Below are 12,136 nucleotides of genomic sequence, written 5' to 3' on the forward strand. Positions count from 1 at the left end.
TATACGTATTGTATAACATAATTTGTGTGTGTATAGATATAAACATATATATATATAGAGAGAGAAAGTATACCTTAATAAAATCTTTTGGGAAAGAGACACAGGCATGAATTAAGATAACAAAACTCTGAAAAGTTAATGTTTAAATTGGAAGAATTTTCTTTTGAGAATATCAAATGGTTAAAGCTGATTCTTATTAAAAAGTTTACTTCCTGACTCCCAAATCAGAATTTTAAAATTAGATACTCAAATTCCTTCCAAGAGAACTTTTAGAATTATTCAAAGTAAATTATGTTAGTCTAAATTAACCTACATGATGCTTTCAAAAAATAAGCTTAATCTAACTCTAAAAAGACAACTAAGTATAGCTAATCCATTTTAGAATTAATTTGAAATTCTGAGTGCACCAAAATTACACTTCTTTAGAGATGGATGGTTTGTCATATAAAATAGAGTTGAAATAAAATTAAAAGTATGCACCTTTTAAAGTGGCTTTATAAAACCATTTACAAAACTTTAAGTCAGATGCATCACCAAAATATAAAACAAAAGTAGCTAATCTCCCTTATTTTGCTTAAAATCATCAATGACATCAAGCTATAGCAAAACTTCTTACAAAAACAAGAAGAGCCAGTGGTGTCTGCACATCCGCATCACGTCCTTCCCTCTGCCTGTGGGTACTGAATCAGTTACCTGTATGAGACCGTTTGTGAAGCTCCAAGTTGCTTGGGTGTTTAAAAGGTTTCCTGCATAATTCACACGCATATTGTCTCTGGGACTGAAGTGTCTGGGACTGGTCTTCCAGTGCAGCTGGGTCTTCGTGCCTCTCCGTCTCACTAAGGCAATTAAAATTCTCACAACTGACGACTTCTTCACTTTCTTTTTCTTCAGCACTTTGGCTGCTAGCTTTCTCTAGGGTATTTTCACTAGCAGATTCCATCCTCTTTGTCAAACCATCATCTGACTTGGGTTCAGATACTTGCTCTGCGGATTTCTGTGACTTTAGGAAATTGAGTTTCTTCAGATGAATGGCTTTTTTGAGCCTCATCTGCTTGGCAGGTTGTTGGCACGTGGCGTCTGACTCAGGGTGTGGGGCAGAGTCATTCACAGGCTGGGCCAGGAAGTTGGAAGGTAAGTGCTCAGGAGACTCCAGGATGCATTCGGAATGACTGACAGCACAAGGCTGGCTGTCTGCCGTGGTAAGGTCTGTGGAGGTGCTGAAAGCAAAAGGCTGCTCAACAACTCGCTCCTGACTGGGACCAGCTGCGTGTTTATGGTACTGCTTACTGTAAAAGTTTCTGAGTTTGTAATAGTAATTTGGCTGTTTGAAAGGCAGTTGTGTGCAGCTGCCGTCTGAAGTATCAGGGGCTTGTTTTGAGACTTCACCTGCGGAGTGATGACGATTAACTGATGGTGAAGCATGCGGATGCGATTCATCCAACACTTTATTACGCTGTGCATCTGCCGAACATTCCTGCAGTAAATGAGGGGGGTAGTTGTTTTCACTGATAACACAAGTGGCATCTGGGGTCAGGGTGCTTTGCAGAGACAAGGTACAAGGCATGCCAGGTGGCTGTACTACAGTGGCTGATTTTAAAAATGTGTGACACAGACTCAGAACATTTTGAACTTGCAAACATTGTGCTGTGTCCAGCATCACTTGTATATTGTCCTGGTTAAGATCTAGATGAGAAGTGTACATGAAGTCCAGGATCTGCCCTATGCCACTGACGTTTTTAACATCCAAGTGAAAAACATCACTCTTCTGGCTTGAAGAATTCTGAAAGAGGCTCCTGGTAAAAGAAAGAATATCTGTTTACAGTGTCAAAATTCATACTGACTTTTCTTATAAATAACATTCATATATTAATATCAAAAAATACTATCCTTCTGTGAATGTCAAGACTTTTAACATAAGTATGTTTTAATCCTTTAAAACAATCTGGCAAACCATCCAACTAAATAATTCAGATGAATTAAATTAGTGGATTGGATATGCAGGCTTCAAAATAGATCTCAAAGTAAATTTCTGAAATATACTCAAATTTACACATTAAAAAATTACATACAGTAATATGACTGATAAACCACAAATCAAGAAGATTCTAAGATAATTCACAATATGATCTAAGAAATAAAAGATTGTTCTAAACATTTTTTCAAAAGGTAATTATCCATATATATTGAATACATACTAATAGAGTATACAAAATTAAAGAATATACACTTTTCAATATTTTATATTTAGTCTAAATATTTCCACATCTAAGTGCCTAGAAAACTTAAAAGTAGCTAGAATAAACCAACCCCCCACATACACTCCTTTGTAACCAGTAATTTATTTGGCTGTTAGGATTTTTAGCCACCCAGTGGTTCAAAAACCAACAGTGAGAAAAATCCTAAGAGTTAATGAATACCAAAAGGCACCCTAAAGCCCAGGCACTTTATTCTGGGTACAAGCCAAAGTCACAGGTGAACAGATTTGTATTATGTATGAAATAATAAACTCAGGTAAGTAAGTTGAAGACATTTTGTCACATACAGTCACCTATTTCCCCCAAACAGCATTCAGTTCTGTTTTTAAGTGCAAAACAGCCTGTGTATCACCATATCAAAATTTAATTGTCCTGGGAAGACAGAAAAAAAATACGTGATAGCAAACCGAAGAGTTTGCGACCATTTTTCATAGGAACAAAACCTGCTACCTACCTTAAGAAGCTGATTCATTACAATGTGTAATGTGGCCTATACAATAACTGAGACTCAATTTGATGATTCAGGATTATCAAGGAAAGAGTAAATCATGCCCCATGTTGTCTACTATAGCAGTAAAATGGTATGCATTTTGGAAACAAAAAGTACTTTAAAAAGAGAGACTTTGGATTTAAAGAGAGATAAACCTGCTAACGACAAAATGAACTAATGCAGAATCACTTAACTCTAACGATTTTTTTTTAAGAGACAGAGTCTTGCTCTGTTGCTCAGGCTGGAGTACAGTGGCATCACCATGGCTCACTGCAGCCTCCACCTCCTGTGCTCAAGGGATCCTTGCACCTTAGCCTCCTGAGTTGCTGGTAATACAGAATAATGTTTAAATAAGCTGAAACACAACTTCTTGGTAGTATTCATTATTTATAAACAAATATTTCATATAAGCCAAAATGATTATAAGGTTTTCTTAGAATATTCAAATGAGGAACAAAAACTAAAATGTTTCAATATAGAAAAAAAGAAAAGAAAAGAAAAATCCAACACACAGAGTATGTTTTCCCTTCTGATTTCTTATCACAGAAAAATTGTGACCAGGAACTTAATTCGTCCATCGTTTTATCTTGAAAGGATAAGAAATATACGTAGAAGACTGACATTACCCAGAATTATCAAAATGAAAGACAAAGAACCAAAATACTTTCAATCATACCGAACTCATTTTACTTAAGGGCCTCTTTTCAGGTTACTCTAAACACAAAAGCAAAAATAATAAATATGATTAACAAACTTAAAAATTAAAACAACTCCTACAAAATCCAACGTGCTATAAAAGATAAATATAGTGAAATCCAAGGAGAACAAAATATGAATACGTCCATACTAAAAGAGCTTTCCCCTTAATTCACAGCTAGGAGAATGAAGTCTAAAATACCTACCTAAAATACTGGCTGAATGCTGCCAGGACATTCTTATGTGCTTTAAAGCAGACTCCTTTTACCACCAACATACAGTCACAAAGCAGGCCTTGGATTCGCTGCTCATGCAGTTGCTGGAGGAGATGGCAGCTGTGGGTAGCAACAGGGTCCATGCTCAACCATTCAAGTGACCTACAGCAAAAAATCACAGATATGACAGATATTCTTAAAGACCTCACTGGAAACTAAATGGGATTAAAACTGACTGACTGTGCTTCACTCTCCCATCACAGTATCACACATACACATGCGTGTGCGCACACCCACCCACCCACACACCTCCCTCTGGTTCTGAGGCATCCAGACCACAGCTGTTCAACAGAATTATCTGTCATGATGAAAATGCTCTGTATCTGCACTGCTCAATACAGTAGCCACTGGCCACACATGGTCACTGAGCACTTGAAATGTGGCTAAGGGACTGAAATTGTAACTTATATTTTAAAAGCCACAGAATCTAAACAGTACAAATCTAGAATATGACCTTGTTAATACTATATGTACTTCTCTGTGTCTACTTAGGAATACGTCAAATGAAACATAAAATATACATATATAAAGATGTATAAGGTGAAAGAAAAGCCAGCTGGATAAGATCAAATCCATATTTATCAAACACCTGTACACAGGTCACTGAATAGAAGTTGCGGAAATTAGGAGCCTAATTTGCAAGATAAGGTACTGGTCAAAATACCTATCACCAGACAATGATATAAGAGGCATCGTAAAGCAGCAGGTCCCCTCACTCTTGCCTTTGTGCCTCTCTAAAAGGCTACTTGAGCAGACGCCTGAAGGAAGGGAAGGAGCTGTGCAGGTACCTGGGCCAGAAAGAACAGCAAGCACCAAGCCTCTGAGGCAGGAGCTTGCTGGGCTCAGGTGTGGCTGAGCAAGTGGTAGGAGATGACATCCAAGAGGGGACAGAGGGTCAGGTCATGCCCAGGCCTGCGGGCCCTGTTATGAACCCTGACTCTCGCTCCAAATGAGATGGGAAGCCATTGTGTAGACACCGCAAGTTTCATCCTTCAGCCTCTATTCACCAACTGACTACTGTATTCAGGCTGCAGGGCCACAACAATGAACAAAACACGCCAGGTCGCCACTCTCAAGCAGCTGAAATTCTAGTTGCATGACACACAACTAAACAAATAGCTAAGGCTAGACACTGGAATACACAGGCCAGAAAGCCATGGTCTTGGACGTCTAGGGGCACAATCTAGTAGGGGATGATTTATGGAAGAGAAATAGTTGGAAGAAATGGAACCAGACTGGGATAAGACTATGAAGGTTAGGCAGTTTGCACTAGGCGTGGTGGTTCACACCTGTAATCCCAACACTTTGGGAGGTTGAGGCAGGAGGATCACTTGAGTCCAGGAGTTTGAGATCAGTCTGGCAACATAGTGAGACCCTGTCTCTATGAAAATAAAACAAAATTAGGTGGGCATGGTGGTGCATGCCTGTAGTCCCACCTACTTAAGAGGCTGAGGTAGGAGGACTGCTTGAGCCCAGCAGGTTGAGGTTGTAGTGAGCCATGATCGCACTATTGCCCTCCAGCCTGGGTGACAGAGAGAGACCCTATCTCAAAAAAACAAAAAAAAAAGCAGTATGGTACTAAAAATCTAAAAAGTCACCATCTGCTTTCTTTGCCTTCACTCTCAGTACTTAAGCATTGCTGAAAAAGTCACTACATCACTAAGCCCAAATCTAAGCTTTTCAACACACCCCTTACGTCTCACTTAGACTTATCTCCCATTACTCCAAGTATGTGGCAGCCAAAATGAACCACTAGTAGCTCCCCAAACCAGCTACGTTCTTGGCCAGTGGGTTGGAGACCTAGTTCCACCACTCACTGGCTATACGACTTTGGGCAAATGATTTCTCTGTGACCCACTGTCCTTACCCTATCTCACCGGTTATTGCAGTAACCTGTGTAAACATTTAGACTAGTATCTGGCATATGGAAGGATTCTGTATTCATCCATAAGGATCACCTGGGGACCTTGTTAAAAATGCAGGTTCCTGGGTACATCCCAGGATTTTGTTCTGTCAGTCTATAGTGGAGCCTGGTAACTGCATCACAGGCATTCCGTGATTCTGAGCAGGCGGACTGCAGATCTCTGCCTGTGCTCTCCTCTAAAAGCCTTTGGTTCTGTCCTGGGAATACTTTACTCATACCTGACCCTCCCACCTTCCAGATCAGGGCTCAGCTGAGCTGTCACCTACTTTCCCACCATTCTTTTTTTTTTTTTTTTTTTTTTGAGACAGGATCTAGCTCTGCCACCCAGGCTACAGTGCAGTAGTGCGATTACAGCCCACTGCAGTCTTAACTTCCTGGGGTTCAGGCGATCCTTTCACCACAGCTGGGACTACAGGTGTGTGCCAACATACCTGGCTAATTTAAAACATTTTTTTGCAGAGATGGGGTTTTGCTATGTTGCCCAGACTGGCCTTGAACTTCTGGGCTTAAGCAATCTGTCTACCTCAGCCTCTCAAAAGTGCTGGGATTAAAGGCGTGAGCCACCGCACCCAGCCCCACGATTCTTAACCTGCTCTGGGTTTGGGGTTGCTCCTCTGTGATCTTTCCAGTGTCTTAATTCCCACTACGTCTTTTTCCCTCGCTCATAAAAATGACTGTGACTTTAACTTCACTAAGAAGGTTGAACCCAATCGGGTGCCCTGGCTCACTCCTGTAATCCCAGCATTTTAGGAGGCTGAGGTGGGCGGATCACCTGAGGTCAGGAGTTTGAGACCAGCCTGGCCAACATGGTGAAACCCTGTTTCTACAAAAACTAGCCAGGCATGATGGCGAGTGCCTACAATCCCAGCTACTGGGGAGGCCGAGGTGGGTGACTCGCCTGAACCCGGGGGCGGGGGGAGGTTACAGTGAGCTGAGATGACAAAGCGAGACTCTGTCTCAAAAAATAAAAATAAAGAAAAGAAAAGAAAGTTGAACACATGTATAACTTGATAAGCATAGTGCCTTAAATTTTTCTCAGTTCCAAATTTCCCACTCACCCCTCCCTCATTACCTTAGGCTTCACGGGATGAAACGTGCCTCCTCCTTCCCCAGATGAACCTTCCCTCTCCCCTTGAGCCTTCCTACCTCCCTTAGAACCTGGTTCCATCAGTGAAGCTTTCATTGCTTCACCCTGTCCTTTGCTTGCTCCTCCAAACAAACACACTGACATTGCCCCACGTTGAAAACAAAGCAAAACAGGATAACGACAAAGCCCTCCACCTAGGTTCCTCTAGTCATCACAGGCCTCTCTTTCATGCTTTTCAAAATAGCTATCTACACCCACCACTTCATTTTCTCATGACTCCTTTTTCACCTTGTGTATTAGTCCGTTTTCATGCTGCTGATAAGGACATACCCGAGACTGGGCAATTTACAAAAGAAAGAGGTTTATTAGACTTACAGTTCCATATGGCTGGAAAGGCCTCACAATCTTGGCAGAAGGTGAAAGGCAAGGAGGAGCAAGTCATGTCTTACATGGATGGCAGCAGGCAAAGAGAGTGCTTGTACAGGGAAACTTCCATTTTTAAAACCATCAGATTTCATTCACTATCATGAGAACAGCGTGGGAAAGACCCACCCCCATAATTCAATCACCTCCCACTAGGTTCCTCCCACAACAGGTAGGGATTGTGGGAGTTACAATTCAAGATGAGATTTGGGTGGGGACACAGCCAAACCATATCACCTTGCAACCTTGCTGCCACTCACTCCACTGAAACAGACTTTCCCAACATTGACCTTTCCTCAGTCCTCAACCATCCTCTCCAGCTTTCCTGCCATACATGGCAATGTGGTCTGCCAACTCCCATCCTGAAATCCTTCCTTTCCCAGAACTCTTTTGGTTCTCTTCCTATGTCCCTGATCTGTCCCATCCCTATGCTATACCTGTCTCCCTCAAGCCTTGCAAACGTTGATGTTCCTTAAGGTGCAGCACCATAGCCCTCTCCTCTTTCCCTTGACAATCACTTTCATTCTTGGCTTTCACATGTTCTAAAACAACTCCTAAATTTGAAACTTTAGCTTCAGCTACACCAGTTCCAATCTCCAACTCTCTGCTAAACTTCTTCAATGGCATGCCCCTTCAATGTAGAGTCTCTAAATTTCATCCCCCATCACCTCACCTATCAAATCTAGACCTTATTCTGATTCCCCTCATCTCTTTATGGAAAGCTTTGTTTCTAATATGTAGAGTTTGGGGTATTGGCATGATCTGGTTTGAGATCAAAGTGAGACTCAGAGAAAACTGGGACAAAGAGCAACACTGAGGTACTGCCCCAAACAAGAGTATAGAAAGAAAGGCATGATGGTAGGTGGCGAACACTGTTCCCAGTGCTGAATCCTCAAAGCTAGTAACAGCCAAGTGAGTTATCAGTTACCCACCCCTGCCAAGCTGGTTGCCTGAAAAGGTTTCTAAGTTTGTCATTATTTTTAGCTATCATTTACTGACTACTTACCACAGACCTGTGCGAAGCATATCATATCTGTTACGGTTTGGCTCTGTGTTCTCACCAAATCATAATCCCCACATGTCAGGGGAGGGACCTGGTGGTAGGTGACTGGATCATGGGAGCAGTTTCTTATTCTTGGGATAGTGGGTGAGTTCTCAGCAGATCTGATGGTTTAAAAATGTTTGGCAGTCCCTGCTCCTCCCTACCCGGTTCTCTCTCCCCTGCTGCCTTGTAAGATGTGCCTTGCTTCCCCTTCACCTTCTGCCATGATTTTAAGTTTCCTGAGGTCTCCTCAGCAATGTGGAACTGTGAGTCAATTAAACCTCTTTCCTTTATAAATTACTCAGTCTCAGGTAGTATCTTTATAGCAGTGTGAGAATGGATTAATACAACATCCATTAACTGGAACAATTCTATAAGAACCCAATTACCACCATTTACAAGAGAAACAATTGAGATATGGAAACTTTAAGTCAGTTATCCAAGATCATATAACTATTATGTGCCAAAGGCAGGATTTGAATCCTGGTCCCTAAACACTGGAGTCTATGCTTTTATGCTATGCTATTTCACATGGGAAAAAAGACATTTTACACACACACACACACACACACACACACACACGAAACCCTCCTCCACAGACCTGTTAAAATTAGGTAAAACTGTCTAATTATACAAATGTAAATGTCTAGGTATATTAGGTAGATATCTAATTAGAAAATTAGACATTTTCTAGCTCTACAGAAGGGATAAAGGAAAAAGTTATTTGGAACGACTCCCAGAGTTATGATGAATTAACTGTTACACAATTTACTTTTACTATAAGAATTATAGGCTGGGTGCGGTGGCTCATGCTTGTAATCTCACCACTTTGGGAGGCCAAGATGGGTGGATCACTTAAGGCCAGGAGTTCGAGACCAGTCTGGCCAACATGACGAAACTGTCTCCACCAAAAATAAAAAAATTAGCCAGGCGTGGTGACGCATGCCTGTAATCCCAGCTACTCTGGAGGCTGAGGTAGGAGAATCACTTGAACCCAGGAGGTCGAAGTTCCAGTGAGCCAAGATCGCACCACCATACTCCAGCCTGGGCAACAGAGCAAGACGCCATCTCAAAATAATAATAATAATAACTATTCCATATCATTTTGTATAGTTCCCTAAATTACTTCATGATGTCAATCCTGTACCTCCCAAATAAGGTTATAAAAAGGTCTGGAAACCCCAATAAGGTTATAAAAGATCTGGAAATCCCAATAAGGTTATAAAAGGTCTGGAAAAAAATTGTACCTTGCATTTCTTATGTGTTCTGTAAATTATAACTATAAACAAAAACGTATCTCATACCTAATGACAGTAATGATTATGACAAATACTTATGTTTCCTAGATGCCAGGCACTGTTCTAAGCCCTTTACACTTATTAACTCATTTACTGTAAGATAGGTGCTACTATTATCCACATTTTACAGGTGAGGACAATGAGGAATTTGGCAGATTTAAGATGGCCACAAATTCTCTGACGATTCTCCCACGGGGTAGTGGAGTCTAGGTCTCCTTCTCTCCTACAAAGGCTCTGCCTTAATCTGATTCTGTGCTTACAAAGCTGTGATCATTTCCCAGGCCCACGCCTTCAGAGCTAACAGCTTCCACTTCCCATCTTTCGGAACAGTGGGCTATGGAAGACCTGAGCCACCTGTAAGATGCCCAACTAGAGAGAACACATGGAGACAGAGCAGGGTTCAGCTGGCTCCCAGGAAAGCCATCCTGACCTCTCTAGGCTGGCCCCTCCTTCAGCTGAATGCCACTGAGTGATCCCAGTTGACACCACATAGAACTAAAGAATTTCTCAGCTGACATCTGCCTGAATACCTAACCCACAGAATTATGAGATAAAATAGTTTCTAAGTCACTAAATTTGGGGGTAGTGTGTTACACAGCAACAGAAAACCTGACCATGTACAGAGAAGATGGTTACACAGCTAAAAAGTAATAGGTAAGCAGTAAGGGACAGAGGTGGGATTCAGAGCCAGGGAAACTGACACCAAAGCCACATTCATAACCACTGTTTCCTTTGATCAGAATCAGCTGCCTCTTCAGTCTACTGCCTATGCCTGATTGTCCAGGTAATCCCACAGACAAGCATTGCATTAAGGAACTGCACAATTCAGGACTAACGTGTGCTACACAAGGTGTTATAGTGTGACAGAAGGAGCACAAGGTTCTCTTCCATCTTTGCGACTAACTCACCTGGTGACAAGCAGTAAAAATTTTCTGTGGTGAAGACATGGACTCCATCTGTCTTATTGAACAATGTATCTCTGGTACCTAGCAGAGTGTCTTCGACAGAGTAGGGGCTCAATACATATTTCTGGATGGAAGAGACTCTGGGCCTCAGTTTTTCATCTATAAAAATGGAGAGGTCCCCACTGATCTCTTTTAGAGGTTTTTTCTTGTTCTAAAAGCTACAAATCTATACGAGGAATGAGATGGTGGAAAGATGGTATGAACGGCGTCAAAAAATGAAAATATGGGGGGAAAAGAAATAAGAAAAAGTTTAGATCAATGTGAATGAAGAAATGCTTTTAAAGAAAACAGCCAGAATGGAATTTCGACCTGCAGAGAGGACTCCTAGAGCAAAGGCCTCTCAATTCTACCAACAGGTCAAACACTACTGGAGAGAATCTGTGGATGTCTTTTCAGCAGAGCCATTCATAGATTACTTCTCCAAGGGCCCACAGTTCGCGCACCCTAATCGAGCTTACTTTAGAGGGCTCCTAAGGATGTCAGACCATCATCATACTTTCCAAATGGCTTACTCGTAGCTCCTCACCTCTACCCCACTCATAAAAGCACTGGCTTAAAGCAAACAAACCTGGAGTCTTGTCTTAGCTTTATGCTGACTCTTATCACACCGGGAAGGCCAATTCAGTTAAACAGACACTGTGTGCCCAATATGTGGAACAGACTGTCGCGAGGACGGAATGCTGACAAATGGAACAGATGTGTTCCCTGCCCTCCACAGACTCTGTGTCTCAGTTTTCCATCATTCACTTAACTTTACAGTGCCCATTATGCGCTAGGCACTGAAGGTACGATGGCAAACACATCAGATATGGTCATCCATGTCTTCATGATGCATCAGTCTAGCGGGAAAAACAAGTATCATCGCACTGTACCAGAATTATTTTAAGGGCGGAGCAATAGCTAACGTTTATTGAGCACTTACTAAGTGGCAGCCACTAGTCTAAGCGATTTACATGCACCAACTCATGAAATACTACAAGGGTCCAGCGACGCAAGTGCCGCTATGATACCCGCTTTACAGATGCGGGGCTGAGGCACAGAGAGGGCACACCGTAATCAGACTGAGCTAAGCTGTGGGCTCTGCCGTCTTAAGCGCTACTCTCAACTACAGCGTAGATGAAAGGAAACAGGAGCCGAGAGATGGGCAGCGCGGAGCGGAGGCGGGCCGGGCTGGCTTCCAGCGGGCAAAGCCTGGAGATGAGAGGACGCGGGTGCGATTTCCAGGCCGAGGGAGCTGCACCAGGGAGAAGGCCCGGCTCCAAGGCCCGGCTCCCAGGCCCGGAACCTGGCCTTCTGGGTCTCAGTTCGCGTCCCCTGTGATGCCGGGCACACAGCAGATGCTCGCTGACTCTCGCAGGAGCCGCCAACTCCCCGGGTATCCTCGAGTGCCCCTGAGATGCGGAAGGAACGGCAGCGGGTCCATGCCCTTCTGGGCCACCTTCGGACGCGCGGCCTCCCTTCCCTTCCGGGCCATTCCCACCAGCGCCAGCCCCGCATGCCTTCGCAAGGCCGGCCACCTTACCCTCGGAGGCCGCTCTCTGCCCCGCCGCCTACTCTTCACCTGCAGCAGCTGCCCTCAGAGGCGCTCGCAGAGACCCGCCGGCCGCGGAACCATCCCGACAACGCCCCCTTGGCTTGCCGGAACCGCCCTCCTGCTTCCGATGGTGTCACTTCCGCTGGG

General features: G+C 43.1%; 1 protein-coding gene across 4 annotated transcripts in view; it reads right to left on the reverse strand.

Moving 5' to 3' along the window:
* The window catches only part of ZBTB49 (zinc finger and BTB domain containing 49), a 32,284-nt gene extending 20,148 nt beyond the window's left edge, over nucleotides 1-12,136 (reverse strand). For 2 of the 4 annotated variants that reach the window (XM_017864583.1, XM_017864582.1), the window contains exons 1-3: nucleotides 11,978-12,136; nucleotides 3,648-3,818; nucleotides 694-1,793 (exon numbers count right to left, since the gene is read on the reverse strand). In XM_017864583.1, coding sequence (XP_017720072.1) covers nucleotides 694-1,793; nucleotides 3,648-3,799 — 1,252 coding nt within the window. In that variant the 5' untranslated portion in view covers nucleotides 3,800-3,818; nucleotides 11,978-12,136. The remainder of the gene's footprint in view (nucleotides 1-693; nucleotides 1,794-3,647; nucleotides 3,819-11,977) is intronic. The other 2 variants (XM_017864584.1, XM_017864581.1) reach the window with 2 other exon arrangements.

Source organism: Rhinopithecus bieti, unplaced genomic scaffold, assembly GCF_001698545.2.
Source record: "Rhinopithecus bieti isolate Rb0 unplaced genomic scaffold, ASM169854v2 scaffold_75975, whole genome shotgun sequence".
Lineage (NCBI taxonomy): Eukaryota > Metazoa > Chordata > Mammalia > Primates > Cercopithecidae > Rhinopithecus > Rhinopithecus bieti.